Here is a 17557-nt window from a genome sequence, read left to right as displayed (position 1 = left end):
CCTAGGGGGGGATTTTATAGGGATTTTAAAGGGATTTTATAATTTTTCTAATACAGGTTATTTAATATATATTTTAATTTGGCTTTTAGATATTTATTGTATAGCTCTGTTTTTACTTACCTGTAAGCCGCCCTGAGTCCCTCGGGAGAAGGGCGGGGTATAAATTAAAGTAATAATAATAATAATAATAATAATAATACTATCCAAGAACATTTCACAAGTACTATTACTTGCAAATATTTGCTAACTGAGTGAAGATAGTTTCCTTTTTCCCTGCTAAATTTTATTTTATGATTTCAGTTCATTCATCTAACCCAGTGGTTCTCAACCTTTTTAATGCCGCGACCCCCAACCGTTTGTAAGTCAAGGACTAAACCGGTCGTAAATCGAGGACTAAACCGGTCGTAAGTCGAGGACTACCCAACCGGTCGTAAGTCAAGGACTTTCCCTGCCCGGGAGCGCCGCACATGTGTGGTTCCGCCCCCTGCGCCGGCCGAGGCGTAGCTGGCAAGCGGCAGAGACGGAGCAGGCTGACCACCAGCTGGCCCAGCCCAAGGGAGGTAAGGCACCCGCCGGAAAAGGGGAAAAAAATGGCGGACAGCCTTGCTTGGCAACCCCCGTGAAATGGTCGATCGACCCCAAATGGGGTCGCGACCCATAGGTTGAGAACCGCTGATCTAACCTATCACCATACTTTTAAAGGTGAGGACATGGTGACCCAAACATCACTGAGGGACTGAAGACAGATTTGTGGTGAGATCAGCAGCTGAATGGTATTTTTTGGCTGCTAACCTTCTCTGGATAAAGGAGAGACCATGAGATTACCTACAGACAGCTGCTCCTCATGAGTAAAGTTTAGGAACTAAAGTTTCTATGGTTGGTTTGTGAGTGGAGCAGCTGGGAGTTGAGCAATTTTCAGCTAAGCTCACAGCCTCATTGCAGCTTTATAGATACAAACTCTGCTGAATCTCGTTTCTTAATCACCTTTGAAAATTGCTTTTTAACTGGTTTTCAGCTATAGAGAACCTTCTGATTAACAAGTTTGATAACATACACTGGGTAAGTTCAGTTTAAACCCAGCAAAATAAGTTTGAAAGAGAAGAGTAAAGGCAAACAACTAGGTGGAATAAGCTGCAAAAGGGTGATTATAATGTTGATTTTGGAAAGTGATAAACAGATTGGGGTGCCAGATAGATTTGAAATATGATTTTTGAAATTGGTTCCTTCCGTGGGAAGATGCTGTTGTTTGGAATATATGAAAGAAAACATGATAATATTGCGATTTAAACATTGGACATCATAAAGAACCAGAGATATCTAAAGATTACAATTAAAGGAGAAGAACACTTATATTTGATTTATTAACACATAATGGAGCAAAATACTTTAACACTGGACATATTCAAGATGATTGTGAGCAATGTATCCAGGAGTTAATCTTAAAAATGACTGCTATTATAGATAACATTTTTAAGAGATGTTGTGGAAGAAGAATAAATTTTATTGGATGGGACTGGGACTACTTTAAAAGTTGATCTGAAAATATATCACCTTATCACTGAAAGAGTGGTATGAGAAAAGATGCTACGTTGGATATACAAATGAAACTAGTTGATGTTAAAAGGATGCAAAAGTGCTAAATCAAAACTTGTACAATTTTCTTATATTGAAGTACAAAAAAGAACTATTAAATTGTGAGAAGTGACCAAACAAAAATGAAAAGAAAATAAACTACAAAATATTATTTAAATGGGATTGAAGATCAAGATTGTAAAAAGTAAAGGAAGGTATATAAAGTGGGTTTATTTGATCAAAGTTAAAATAGTTATTTTATTTCTGGTAAACCTTAATGGACTTAATGGCTGACCAGAACTGAATGACAGAGTTATATGGATCTGTTTATAGATACAAACTGAGATATGGAAGATATTTTTTGTTGTATTTTAAGAGAAAGTGATAAGTTGTGAGAATTGTTAACACTTGTAATGAAGAGGAAAATTACTTCTTTATATATTTCTTTTTTTTTTGCTTTATTATTACTTTTTTGTTTTTCTGCATTTTCTATTTTTTATTCTATCTCTTTTTAGTTTGTATTAGATTTTATCTGTTAAACTATAATGCTTACTAAATTATTTTTTTTTAAATCTCATCATTTTGAATTCTGTCTTTCAGAATATTAATCACCCTACCCTCTTTTGTATTGCCTTTAAATCTGAGGAATATTTCTTTCATCTTTTCCTTCAAATCATTAAAAATATTGAGGGATAAAAGGTGAAAGCTGGAAATGTGTAGCTCCAAGCCAATACACCTATCAAGTTTAATGAGCATAAATATGAACACATCAGCTATGATTTTTGCATTATCTACATACTTGTCATGCACTCAGTCTATATTTATTTAACTGCTTAACAGTCAGGATCTCTTTACTAATATGTAAATTGGTCAAATATTTGCTGAAATCAGGTTATATTGAACCTAACACATGTCCTCAATTTAATAAAGAAATACTTAGACAAAAGATCTGATAACAGTTGCATGGTAAGACTTGATCTATCCAGATTGGTTTCTGGTAATTACTGCATTGTTTTCAAGGTGCTAAGAGATTAATCCTATCTGCTGTAGAATCTTTTCAGGTATCGATATAAGATTGATGGTTCTACTGTATACCTTCCTTCTGCCCCTCTTTGCATGATAGGATCATCCTTTGCTCCTTTGCATGATAGGATCATCTTTTGCATGATAGGATCATCCAGTATGTCACAATTTTCCATATTTCTCAAATATGTAAATTTTGGCCAGATATTAGCTAGTTCCTTCAGGATCCCTGGATACAATTAATCTGACACAGGAGATATAAACTCCTTCAAAGAAAAGAGGAATGTTCCATCTGGCCCAGGCTTCAGCCTTTCCCCTTCATCCTGCTCTTCAACATTTCTTGGAGGAATATAAAATACTGTAGCAGCTAAACAGATCTTCTTTTATCTTTGATACCCACATTTAGGATTTGGTGTGCTGGTCTTTCTTACTCTTCCTTCAGTTGGGAGTCCTTCTTTCTGCATTTCTTAGCATAGTTACCAACCTTAGCTCATCTGAAACTCTAGATTTCAGATAATATCTCTGCCTTTCCAAACTATCTATAACTGCTCTGTCTTGATGTCCTGGCTCTCTTTCCATTGTCTGCATGTGGCCTTTTCCCTCACTGAATTATTTGTAATTAAATTCCTTTAGGAACTACCATTCATCTTGAGTTTGGCTTCTGTTGGCTTCTTCTGCCATGGAATCCTTCTTATCAACTGAGCTTATTAAAACCCACTTTTTCAGGTCCAAAATATATGTTTTAAAAATGCCAGTTTTGTGAAGCAGTTAAGGTCTTGCTTAGAAACCAGGGGACTGTGTGTTCTAGGCCAGTGTGGGGCATGAAATTTGGCTGGGTGATTTTGGGCCAGTCATTCCCTGTCTCAGCCGAACCCACCTCACAGGATTGTTGTCAGGGGGGGCGGAATAGGAGAAAAGAGTGTTAGGTATCTTCACCACCTTCAGTTATACATGAAAAAGACTGAACAATAATAACAACCACAATTCTCAATTTGCACATTGACAAAATTTCCCTGTGTCAATTCAAAAGGACAATATTGCTTGAATCCACACATAGACTATGAGGATACATTACTATATCTAGGTTCTTGGGAAGAATTTGATGCAAATGAAGACCAACACCAGCTACAGAGCTGTGATTCCACATTATAGTATATACTACTACTATTTACACTAGAAAACAACAACATCTTCCTTTCCCAAGTCATTGGGAAGGACTCTGTAGGTCGATAAAAATGCCAAATCCAGTCTAAACATCTGACTGACTGTGCATTGAACGAATAATAACACCCTAGCCTTATATAGCCACTTCCCAACATTCTTGTTGCATCTAATTTCTCACTTCAGGGATAGATGGACATTTGGTGCCTTTCTTCACCTTATAAAGAACAAATTTATTAGCAAGTCAGGAATTTCTTGAACAACCAAGCTTGGCAGAATTTATTCCCAAACTCCTTAAGTACCCCATCTACTTAATGCCACTTTCCATCATTCCCATCTTCTCTTTGGTTATATGGTAACCAAACAGCAGCACAGCTTTTAATTGCTTCTTCACTTCTTTTAACCTAGTTCATTCACCTTGATTTATAGACATGAGTGCATGGTTTTAATTTAGAGTTCAACTCCTTTTCTATTTTTTATGTTCTTTTTGTACAGATGGTGTTGTATAACCTCTGTGTGTCAATCTTAGGATTACATCAGGTTTCCATTGTGTTTTTGCCAATCTGTACCTCAGTTCGTCTTCATTATATGTTTTTGCCTATCTTCACTTCAGCTGGTTTATTTCAGAGCAGTAGTGTATGGACAGTAAAGGCCCTAATGTTATGACCCATCTTTTCTTATTTTTTATTATTAAGTTTAATTGTCCCAGAAAATGCAAATGTAGCCTGATCATAAAAATCAAAGTGGAGTTGCATATAGTGCCTCCTTAACATCTAATATGATAGGAGTGGGTATTCCATATTTAACAAAGTAATTAGACCATAATAGTGCAATTTATAAATACACTAATTTCAAAGCAGCCTACAGAGGCAAATTCCCAATATGCAAAAATCAGAATATAGTGATAGAATCTGAGGACGACCTAAGATTTAAACAGGTAGGATGTCTGCATGGGCTAACATAGTTGACTCTTTAGATCTCCAGATTTATGTTTGATCTGTATCTACAAGAAAAAGTTCTTACTGGGCTCTTGTTCTGAATTTACTACCATAAGAATAGTTTCCACAAAATACTCATTTTATCAGAAACTGTTTTGCTAATTATAGTTAATGAAATTACCATAAACTCTTTTTGCTATTATTCTGTATCCATTACTGCCTTTCATACAGAACAGAGAAAATTTGGGTAAGAGGTTCCCATATTAGCAAGCAATGCTCATTTCACAGGAATGCAATTCTGGATGGATTGCAAACTGAAACCAAAGACATTGTCTGCCAAAATCTGTGCATTTCCCACAGCTCTAATTACACCAATACTCCCTGGATATCAGCACGTACCAGAGACATATAAGCATCTTACTATACTTTTTTTTAACCGTATTTCAATACTTTAGAATAAAGCTGCATTACCTGCATGTACATTTTCTACTGAATAGTTCAAGAATGTTGAACCTGGATTCATCGAAATGTAAGTCAATCAAGATCAGCCTCCGCATGCCAATGCTTTATCTTGGATGACCAAAATCACCCCATATCTGACAATAGTTTTCAGACTGCAATTACAACAAAGATCATGCAGGCTGGGAAATATGGAATTCAACATATCTAGGTTGCAATGTATTTGGGATGGCTGCTTTCAATATCTAGGAGCCTCCATAAAATATAAGTGAGCAAGAGTCTACTGTATTGATCTCATTGTCCAGTGATTTTTATTTATCTACAAAAGTTGTGAAATTATTGTACAAAATATTGTTGCTAAGTAAAGTTGTCTTCTTACATTGCCATATGCACTGCACTTTCACCTATAATCACATCAGCATTTCCTAAAATGAACAACAAAAAGGCATGCTACCTCAGTCTTAAAAGTTCTCTTTTTTTTTCAATTTATCTCTGCTTCTGAACAGTACCAATCCCAAGGAAAATAGTACAGGTAGGTGAATGAAAACATCTGTAACTGCTACTTACTATAATGATCTCCATGGGAATTGGGACTCGAATCTTCTTCATATATTTCATATTTAGCTCTTTCACAATGATGAGAAGCACAGAGCTGATCAAAGCAAACACCAGAGAAGCCACATTGGTTTTCAACAGATTTTTGCAAATATCAATAAAGGTCTAGAGGATTAGACAAGAAAAAGAGAACATGAGGTTTTTCAACATGTCAACTAGGATGGAAAGTATAGTGTTTGTTAGTCAACATGTAAAGATTGGGGACCATTATTTAACCTAGACATCTGCATTTTGCAGTGGTAGCCAACACTCAAAGCAACAGAAAAAAGTGCAGTTCTGACAGTAGCCAACTCTGAGTTAATTAAAAGGTCAGTAAACAGGGCCTGAACAGACAGGATGTATTTAATCTAACCTGAACATCCTGCTGAGACTTTAGAAGAAAATTCGAGGCTCACAACAGGCAACTGAGAAACTCCAAAACTCTATGAGGGCTTTTTCCTAATCCTTTATAATTAAAATGAACTAGAATGAATTGTAACTGTCTGTTATTTGTAAGCTCATTCCTTAATATTGCAAAAACCTTGGCATTTGGGGTCTTAAGGTTCAAGAGTTGCCCAGAAAGAGAACAGGTTCCAGGCAAAATGTTGCTTATTTGTTCTGTTGCGGTAATTTGGGAAAAATTCATATAATAAAATTGAAATTTTGGTATAAGATTTGGCAGACAATGGAATCCTATTTTTTTTCTCTTGGCTTCAGACTTTATTCTTTCTTTTATTTAAAACAACAATAACCACACTTAAAAATAACGTTATCAACAAATATTTAAAATAATGAAAAATAATAACCTAAGAACAGAAAAACAAAAAGTCCAGAAAACAATTTTTGTTCAAGAGCAAAAAGTAAAATAATTGGAAGTTAATGTAAATACACTATAATACCATATTCAATATTTCCCTCAATTTTTTTAAAAAAACAGAAGTACCCTGTTGTTATTGTGTTCTAAACAGTAGACACCAGATACCATTAATACATCCTTTAAATGTTTATTCAAGACTTTGTTGCTATGTTAATTTTTCAGCCAATGCTTTTTTCACCCATTATTAGCTACCATTGGCTCAAAGAAAATGGACTTTCCTTTTCCATTATTTTGGTATGATATACAGTATATGGTAGCTTATAACAAGCAATCAATTAATTCTTTTTAGTAAGGAATAAATATAAACAAATAATTATACTTTCTAGGAAATGGACAATAAAGCTACATTAGTATTAGTTATTACAGACCACTGTGTCCAACTTCTTATGTAGCTTTCAGTCAACACGAGAAATTTAAATAACTGTTGCTACCTTGGAAATGAATATGTATCAATTTAATGACAGCCCCCTTAACTATCCTATTGGTTAAAAGCAATAATATTTTCTTTCATACATATTTGATTCTCATATAGTTTAGTTACTTGGGTTTTGAAGTAAGAAGAAACTATTTCATCACCATTATTAATGATTTCGTATTATACTTTCGTCAATTCCTCTCTTTGTAGAGTGAGTTGCAGCAGTCTCCATAAGCTCTTGCTACTTTCATCAGAATTGTGGCAGCAATGTCACAATATCATGTAGCAAGCTCTGCCCTTTGGGGTATGAGTGCAACATAGGGATACATGTAGAAAAGGGGAGGAGCTTGTGTTGTGATACACACTGCATAATTCTGAAACCATCCTGCCCCCTAGCCTGCTGCTTCTACAGAGGACACTGATAAGTTGGTTCTTCCTGGGTCCATCCAGTGGGCATTTATCTTTGGGGAATAATCCATGACTATAATTCCACATTTTGTATTCCATGTACTTTGGCCTATAGTCATGCTGGCCACATGACCACGGAAGTATCTTCGGACAATGACAGCTCCCTTGTCTAAGAAATGGACATGAGCACCACCCACTAGAACTGGACCCAACTGGACAAGGGAAACCTTTTCCTTTTCCTTTATATGGAAACAGGTGAAACTCCCAATTTTTGTAATTGAGTCAAAATTTCACTTAAATATTTTAAAACTGGTGAAAGTTAGGGAAGATAATTGTGGAGAATCAAAGATAAATATTTATTTTTATCTCAATAAATCTCTATCCTGCTTTGGTTCTACTTTATTTTTCCTCAATAAATCTCTATCCTGCTTTGGTTCTACTTTCTTTCTTTCTTGCCTCAATCATATGTAGCCCCTGACAAATGCCAACTATCTGTGTGCTACTCTTGATCTCAGTGATTGTACACCCAATCTTGTAAGATACAGCAGTAATCATAGTATCAGTCTCACTTACATAGACAATGGCAAAGGGTCCTGTGTAGGCTTCAATCTTCAGACCAAAGATATACTTGAGAACCGAGACGAGGATCTGTAGACCAGCTGCTGTCATGAAACCCCTAATGAAGGACTCTGAAAGGTAGATGGCTACAAAGCCAAATTGCACAAATCCCAGGCATATCTATGGACAGATAGATGGTCAGGCATGTCATATTACAATAATAAATAGAATTTATCAGAAAAAGAGACTGCAGATAATAAAAAAATTGGCATAACCAATTGTGTGGAAAGATATGCTACAGGTAGTCCTTGAATGACTTTTTTGAAGATGTAGAAGACAGGATTTCCTGGGTCACATCAATCTTTAAGTGCTATGAAACATGGGAAAGAGTATCCCCATTAATTTGTGTTCCATGTCTACTGTTCTAATGGTAAAAATCTTTGATGTATTCTCTTCTTCTTCTCCTCCTATTCCTACTACCTATTACCTACTCCTTGGTAAGCTAGGAAAAGTGGAATAGACAACATCACCACCAGATGGATCTGTAGCTGGCTGACAAACTGTACTCAATGAGTAGTCTTCAATGGCACTATATCCACATGGAGAGAAGTAAGCAGTGGGATACCACAAGGTTCCGTCTTAGGCCCAGTTCAATATCTTCATAAATTATTTAGATGAGGGAATTGAAGGGGAACTCATCAAATTTTCAGATGACACCAAACTGACAGGAGTAGCCAACACCCCAGAAGACAAACTCAGGATCCAAAAAAATCTTGACATACTTGAACAATAGGCCCTATCCAACAAAATGAGTTTCAATGTGGAGAAAAGCAAAGTCTTATATTTAGGCAGGAAAAACCAAAGGTACAAATACAGATTGGGCAAGACCTGGCTTAAAACAGTAACTGTCAGAGGGACCTTGGAGTTCTAGTGGACGATCACTTGACCATGAGCCAGCAGTGTGCAGCAGCAACCAAAAAAGCTAATACAATCCTGGATTGTATAAACAGAGGCATAGAATCAAGATCATGCGAAGTATTAGTACCGCTTTATAAAACCCTAGTAAGACCATAACTGGAATACTGCAGCCAATTTTGGTCACCATATCACAAAAAAGATGTTGAGAATTTGGAAAAAATTCAGAGAAGAGCAACTAAGATGATCAAAGGCCTGGAGACTAAAACATACGAAGAACGGCTACAGGACTTGGGTTTGGCTAGTCTAAAGAAAAGAAGAAATAGGGGAGACATGATAGCAGGGTGCCAGTATCTGAGGGGCTACCACAAGGCAGATGGGGCCTGGTTGTTCACCAAAGCACCAGAGGGAAGGACGGGAAACAATGGTTGGAAACTGATCAAAGAGAGAAGCAACCTGGAATTAAGGAGAAAATTCATGACAGTGAGGACAATCAACCAAGTGGAACAGCTTACCCCCAGAATTCATGGGCACTCCATCACTGGAGATTTTTAAGAAAAGACTAGACATTCACCTGTCTGAGACGGTACAGGTTCTTCTGCTTGAGCAGGGGGCTGGACTAGACCTCCAAGGTCCCTTCCAGCTCTATTCTATTCTATTCTATTCTATTCTATTCTATTCTATTCTATTCTATTCTATTCTATTCTATTCTATTCTATTCTTCTCCACCTCCTCCTCCTTCTCTTCCTTCTTCTTCCTCCTACTCTTCCTCCTACTCCTACTCCTCATTATTTTTATCATCTGCTTGTCTGTCTGTGACATATAAATTGATAGATCTCCCATTATGCAACAAGTATTAAAACTATATTTCAGTCAAGATAGGGAAGAATTCAGATTTCAATACTTCCTTAATTCTCATAAGAGGAAGCACATTGCATAGAGTAAATCAAAGTATGCAGTGGAGGAATACAGATAAGGACAATAAAACTAGTGAGGAGGAACATATAGATTTCCAGTTGTTGATAAACTACAACTCCTTGTATTATTTACTATTAGTCATGTTTTTGAGGGCTATTGGGAATTATAATTTAGCATAAATCTGAGATCCATATGCATCCCACTCCGGTTGCAAATCCTATCAGACATTCAGTCACTGGAATTGTAGGTCACATGGACATTTCCTATAGTTTTATATGCAAAGAACTCTTACTTGTATTAAAGCTGTCAGACAAGCCAAGGTGGCAGAGATCTCCAGTCTGGCTGCTTCCATGGCTGTGTTGTTAACCATAATTTCCTTAGCTGTGTGGTTAAAATATTGAAATTCAGAATCCGGAGCCAGTTCATGGCAGACGTTTCCTACGATAATACTGATGACTGCAAATGTACCTGTTTGGAAACACATATGAAACTTATCTTACATTTGTGAGCTGAGTACCTTCTCATATTATAACTAGTCTGTAAATAACTGGCAATCCCAAGTTTGTATAGATCAGTCTTCTTCAAGCTGCTGCCATCAATGTACATTAGAATTAAATCCCTTAATTAACAACCAAATGTCCTTTGAAGTACAATATATCTGGATTGCATATAAGTTAGTAGTTAATTGGTAATTGATTACACTCTAAAGGAAGTTCTTTGACTCAGCTCTGGCTTTAATCATAATTAAGAAACCAATAATTTACAGTTGTTTCATGAAAGCATTTGAGATAGTAAACTGAGAAAAAACACCCAGATAATATAATTTCATTCACTAGGATTACATACATGTAATATATATAAATAAATATTAAACTGGAAAACAAAACCTTACCTGGGACCATCTGAGGAATACCTCCTAGCAAAAAATAGGTAATCAAAGGAAAGAAAGAAGAATAGAGCCCATTGACTGGAGGTAGGTTGGCCAGCAGAGCAAAAGCCATGCCTGAAAACAAACATGAAGAACATATCAAATCTTCCATCCTACAATTACACTCAAGATCACATAATGCAAAAATATGACATTCTCAGCATGAAAAAATCTGCTTTCCAGGGCTCGTCTTGTGATGAATATTTTATGGAAGGAGCTATAGATCTATTCAGAAATGAATTATAACATGATACATATGTGGCACTATTAGTCTTTCAGGATAATTTGTCTGCTTGGTGTTTGTCTACTTGGTGTTGTTACAGAGTTGCAATGAAAATTAGTGTATAGACTGTATGTGATTGATTGTAAATTTGTATGTTGCCCAACCTTAATTATTGGTGAGGCAAAGTAACAGAACAGTGATAGATGTTGGGGATGAGTTCTACAAAAAGCAGGATAAGGGTGAAATTACAAAAAATTAGAAATGAATATATTTGGCATTACAAAACAATTCATATAGACCCATCCATATTACCTATATGATTCTACCCAGTAATGTTTGAATAATATGGGAAAGGCAAGTTTCTTTCACCTTGAGGTACTTGAATAGTTCCAGCACTTACTCCACCAAGGACATCAGGCACAATGTAATCTCTGATTTTGTATTTTGGAAGCCATACAAGTATGGGAAATAGACTGTAAAGGATGAGTTTGAGTCTAGATGGTGAACATCTGAAAAGACATTAATAGGAGATATTTACTATGAGGTCTGTTCTGTAACATGGGAAGGCAGATGTTTATTTATTATCAGAACATGCAGCTAGAGCAAAGATCTACCATTTCAGGTTTGTTTTCACCACCCACACAGCACTGGCATAAATCATAGAAGGCACAATGGAAAAATTGCCTCTCTCCTATTATTCATAATTGTGCAATAGTGGTGAATATCTGTAGCTAGGGTGTCGGATGGGGGTGAAGGTTCATTCTCCGAGCTTGTGGGCTGGTTTCCAAATGTTTCATTACCAGGCTAGGTAACATCTTCAATGGAGTTTAGGGGATGTCAGTGTCAGTATTCTATTTATAAGGGCTTCAGGTATGGGTGTGTCAATGACAAGACCCTCACTCGATACATCCACACCTGAAGCCCTTATAAACAGAACACTGACACTGACATCCCCTAAACTCCGTTGAAGATATTACCTAGCCTGATAACAAAACATTCTGAAATCAATCCACAAGCTGGGAGAACGAACCTTCAACCTCATTCATAATTATCATCACATTATATATATTGCCCTGAATCCAGGTTTCATCAGATTCCAGAGAATATCATATCTGGGCTAAGTTTTGAATTGTTTTCAATTGTTTTTGCATACTAAAATTTCAAACCAAATCAAAATTTAGCAAAACAGTTATATCTAGGATATTATTGCAAAATTAAAGATCAATTGTTCTAATAAGCTCCTATATTATCAATTCAAGGAAGCATAGTACAACATGTTCAGTAAATTAGCTAAGAGAACAAAATAGTCCTAAGTAGCCTTCTTCAGAATGGAACAGAAAAAATAAATTGGATATAACAGCACTTAACAGCCTAGTTCTGTCAATGATTACTTCAAAAGAAACTCAGTTACTTTAGTACAGCCTTCTACCCAGAATTTGTTGGACTGAGTCAGAACAGTAATAAGTACAGGTCTCCCAAAGCTTGGTTAGAGAGGCTTTTAGAGGCCTTATTTAATCTCACCTTTTAACCTGGAAATGCACAAATTTGAACCTAACAAAGCACATGCTCCATTATGCATAGGATTATAACTTATTCCAGTAATAACTTACTGCTCTACTACACTGATTGCACACAGATAGGATCATTACAAAATCCTTTACTGTAGAGTATTTAAATTTAAGGTGTAAAGAAACAGTGATATTGCAACAGCAATGTTAATGATAGCAGTTGTAACTCTTAATTCAGTGTAAGTGCTGCATTACTATAATGGTTATGGTATAAATTAGAATAAGGGAGTAGTGGTGGAGGAAGTCTATTATTCTCCAGGATTAAACTCCACACTATAAAATAGTAATCTCAATCCAGCTGCTTTAATAAATCAGTGAGGAGTTCAAGATGATTGTTTTCTCCTTCTCTTTAATCTCATCTGTATGCAGGATAGGCTTCTAATTAACTCAGCAGCCCAACATGGCACTTCAGCAGAGCTGATCAGAGTATTACAACTCACAGATAAGATACACACAATATAAGTCTGTTCACACCAATGTGATCCTATAGTTAGAGAACTAAGAGAAGTAAATCAGTTTCTGTACTAAACAAATGCCAAACTTGCATAGAAACCATTATGCACAAATCACTCCAGCAATGAATAAATATTATCAAAAAAAAAAGCTGAACAAAAAACAGTTAATTCTGAAAACATAAGGAGTTAATCACAGCTAAAGAAGTCCTTCAACCTGAACTAGGTTTCCTGGTTAAACATGAAAGCTGTCAGGCTTTTAATTTTCAATAACATTGGTAATAAGTGGCAATAATTAAGCTACTGCTTCTTTTGGTTAAGCATTAATATAACAAACGTAAGAGGTGTGTTGTACATTTGCTACCAAAATGGGTTCTTTTCCACTAAGAATCTAAAGTAGCTCTGATCATGTATCTATGAGATCATTCAGAAAGCAATTATTTATTTGGCATAATTCCATCGCTGTCCACTTAAGAGACCATTCAATCACATTGGGTGCCACCCAAATCTAAAGTCAACATGAGAATTGCTATGTAGTTTAAAGTAATGCATCCAGTTTACTTAAGTAAAGCTAGTTCGGTTATGCCTATATTTAACTGACATCTAGCAAAAGCTTACATCAATGACATCTAGCAAAAGCTTACATCAATGACATGCATAGAAGCATACTATTCAAATAATAATAAAAAATGCTCTTGCTACAGAATACGGTTGTTAATTGCATATTTCTTGCACGTGAATTATACTATTATTGATATTCTGTACTTTTATTCTGCATTAAATTGGGTATGTTTTTTCTTCTCTTTAAAACAAAGTTGAAAACTCAGAGGATAACTAGGCATGCATATGATATCCCCAATATAAAATATTTTATAAAGTATGAATGTAAACACTTATTTGTCTATGCTTGGTTGTAAAATAGAGATCAAGCCAAGTTTCTATTGCCAGGAATTAGGGTTGATGGAAAGGATTTTTTTTTCTTATATGAAAGGCTGGGTTAATGAAGATGGATGGTGAGATAGATGTCACAAAGCAGAAGGCTGCATGGCTAATTTTGGTGATGGACTGATCAAAACTCACCTTTTGCTCTGACCTCTGTTTTTGCCTGAGACTCCTCCTTTCCTTATAGCCTTTTAGACTGTAGGCTTCAGGGCAAAGACAGGAGGTCGTTTATTTTGTTATGTGTACCACACCTCATTTCTTCAGGTGAACTAGAAATAATACCACACTAAGAAACTGTAATGCAGCTTGGAAATTTTCTTATGTATTTTGACCCACATTTTTTGAAAAGAACTAAATGTAAAAATGTCCATGCCCTGAACCACAAAGCATTTTTGGAAAAAAAAATAATTTAAAACTTGCTTTGAAATAATAAAGGGCAAGAGATTTTTTAAAATATTTTTAAAGAGCTTTGTAGTTTGCACAAATGTCTTTTTGTTCATCAATATTGCTTACTTTTTAAAAGTATTCCTGTAATGTATTGGGTGTGCCTGTACATGTCTGTATATGCACAGATACATACATACATATATATATGAAAAAATTCTTAGGAGCTACTAAACAATATTTTGTTCTTTCTTAATAAAAAGCATCATATTTACTCAATAACAAATAAAGGCAAATGGAAGGTATGTTGGCACTGAATTAGTACAGCCAGTTCCCTTATCTGCAACCTTTATGATGTTCTATTGGAAAAGTAATTTTGTATTTTCCTCTTTGCATAGTTTACCTAGTCTAATCTTACTTGGCCTTGGCAATGGGAACATACTCTACTTGTCCTTTACTGAACAATTCTTATCAAAAAAGAAGAAACCTAGGGCTATTTCCCACATCTTTCCAATGCCTCTAAGATTTGGGTACCTGTGATGCTAAGTCTGCATTATTCCTTTGACTGCAAATTCTGAATGAATTGATTGGGGGGAAAAATCTGGGATTAAATTTACTGGAAAAGATTGCTGGATGAAAGTTGATCTCTTTGCTTTTGGATTGTACAAACCAAAATCTGATGCTAAATTTTACAATATCTGTTGAAAAAAATCTAGACGATTAATGCATTTGCCATCAAGGGCTAGGGGATCCAAAAATCTGGAGAGCATGTTTGTTTTATAGGGTTGCCAGGTCTGCTTCCAAAAAATAACGGACAAGCGGGGTGGGGGTGGGGGTTAAGTAGTAAAAAAAGTAGACTTTACAGCTTTAGATTACGTACCATTTCATCATAAAGCTTTTGAATAAAAAAATGTCCACTATTTTGTGAAAAAAAATAGTGAACATAATGTGAAAAAGTGGACTGTCCACTCAAATAGTGGACACCTGGCAACCCTATTGTTTTACAATCTATAATATCCCACTTACCTGAAAAGATTCTTTATTTTCTCTCCAAGGGGATAACTTCTACTTTTCCTGTCAAATTCTTCATCAAAGTAGTTGCTAGAATAAGCTGGACGGTTGATGATGTAGCGTGGCCGAGTTTCAATCATTTTTGCTTCATGAAATCTTTCACCCCCCAAAGTGAAATGGAAGTCAACTGGAGAAGGAAGTGAGCATCACCAAAAGAAGATCTGTTAGTAAAATGAGTAGCTTTCTTCTCTTACCCTTATCTCCATTAACTTGGGTTTTAGATTTTCTTTTCCAAGCCCCACCCCTTGTCCTTGCCCTTTCTGCAGAAGCCAGGGATTGGGCCTCTCTTGAGAAATCACTGCCTTAAGGAAGGCCTCCTGGAATTTGAATGGTGTGGGAGGAAGAGCAGGTGCAAAAAACACACACATGGTCAAATGCTGAGCATCACAGTGATGATACTGCTGTGATGACACTGATGTTCTATTGTTAGTCTTGGGCCAGTCTCTCAGTTTCCTCTACCATGGTTTTATCATGAAGAAAATGGGATGAGTGTTTGCTATACTCTTGTTTCACACATAAACTAGAAACTGCCAAAGTTTCTAAAGCAGTGCCTTCATGATTCTGGTTATATTCAGAGCAGCCATTCCAAGAACTTTAGTATGTGAGCTTCCATTCAGTAAATATGCTTTGGAATGAAGGACAACATAGAAATGCAACAATTTGACCTATTTAAATGATAATAATGCCAATCAATCCAGCTCAACCAGTCCTGTGTCAGTATCAAGGTGTTACCAGTGGCACATAATAAATAAACTCCTTGAGGTATAGGCCTTAATATAAACAAAAGGATCAAAGGAGGGGGAAAGAACACTTTTGCATAATGATAAGCTGGAGTTGGAAGAGAAAATGTTCAAAAATAGAACAAGGATATAGGTGATTATTTTAGTATTATGCTTAGGTATTTAGGTGTCTTGTAAATGGGCAAACAATTAAGAAAAGAATTATAAAGTAACTGGAGAAACAGTTCACATAGTTAAATTCAGAGAGCACTTCTGCATTGTAAGTAGTCCTCAACTTAGCCACCATTTGAAGTTCTGATGGACCTACCTAGAAGATACCTACCACCCAGATTTGGTCTGATGGTTGCCCCACACATGGTCACATGACTACACTTTGGGTGCTTGACAACTGGGCCACAGTTATTAGACATTGGGTTGGCAATGGAATCAGTCAGTCCATGTTAGGTCTACCACACAACTTTTTTTTGTCCTTCCCATCCAAGCAGGGAAGGCAATAATCAGTGTCTGCCTGTCTTTTCCTTTTAGGGATTGTTTCATCTTTACCAATTCATAGGTTTTACTCCATGGTTTATTTAACCTGAGTAGACACCAAATTGGTGCCCACAAAAGGCAAATGTATGGATTGAAAGGAGAAATACACTTTTAAACAGGCTGGGAAAACATGAGACAAGGAAAGTGCACTGTCGGATCATCCCACAAAATAATTAAAAATGGCAGCTGCTGAGCAGTGGATAACATAGGAACCTGGCACCCAATTGAAATGATTGCACAGAGTAGTGACCAGAAGTTGGGTGGGAGGGATATGCTGGTTTCTGTAGCCAATCAGAGCTTTCATTAGATGAGAAGGCAGTGTGCAAGGACTTCACTTGAAAAGGTCTAACATTGCTTAGATGGAAGATGGCAATTTTGAAGCAGAAAACAAGTTTCGAATTTGCAACAGGCTGGGAGTAGATGGAGAGTGACGTCATACATTCTTTAAGCAGTAGAAGGTGGCTTTTAATGGCAATAAAGTTAGATAAACTCTTATTTTAAAGATGATTATTTCTTTATTGCTAGGATATCAAGCTAAAATTCCTTGGTTCTGATAATTCAGTACAGGTAGACTTGCTTAACAAATGCCCTGTATAGCAACCATTCATCAATACATAACAAAATAAAAAAAAAAACCCTGTGAAATAGAATTGATCACAAAATGTCTGAAAAAGGTTGGGGGAAAAATAAAAATATTAACTAATGTCAATTTGATGTATAATTTTCAAATATCAAATCTTGATAGAAAAAAAATTGGGGATATCTGCTTTGCAAAACTGGACACTTGGATTTGATTCTGTCCAGTGACTAACTGGCAATACATAATCTGAACATGGAAGGTTGTTGGAACTGAGAGTAGAGATCGCCTTGATCATTTTTG

The 17557-nt window shown here is 36.1% G+C and overlaps 1 protein-coding gene across 1 annotated transcript in view; it reads right to left on the bottom strand.

Annotated features, from left to right (window-relative positions):
- Positions 1-15486, bottom strand: part of SLC26A9 (solute carrier family 26 member 9) — a 46758-nt gene extending 31272 nt beyond the window's left edge. The window contains exons 1-6 of the mRNA XM_015824375.1: positions 15362-15486; positions 11359-11498; positions 10731-10841; positions 10131-10306; positions 8021-8185; positions 5721-5873 (exon numbers count right to left, since the gene is read on the bottom strand). Coding sequence (XP_015679861.1) covers positions 5721-5873; positions 8021-8185; positions 10131-10306; positions 10731-10841; positions 11359-11498; positions 15362-15486 — 870 coding nt within the window. The remainder of the gene's footprint in view (positions 1-5720; positions 5874-8020; positions 8186-10130; positions 10307-10730; positions 10842-11358; positions 11499-15361) is intronic.
- Positions 15487-17557: the final 2071 nt, after the last annotated feature.

Source organism: Protobothrops mucrosquamatus, unplaced genomic scaffold, assembly GCF_001527695.2.
Source record: "Protobothrops mucrosquamatus isolate PMUCROS unplaced genomic scaffold, P.Mucros_1.0 scaffold2212, whole genome shotgun sequence".
NCBI classification, from domain to species: Eukaryota; Metazoa; Chordata; class Lepidosauria; order Squamata; family Viperidae; genus Protobothrops; species Protobothrops mucrosquamatus.
Note: the sequence above shows the minus strand (reverse complement) of the source record. Positions and strands in the feature narration are given on the sequence as shown.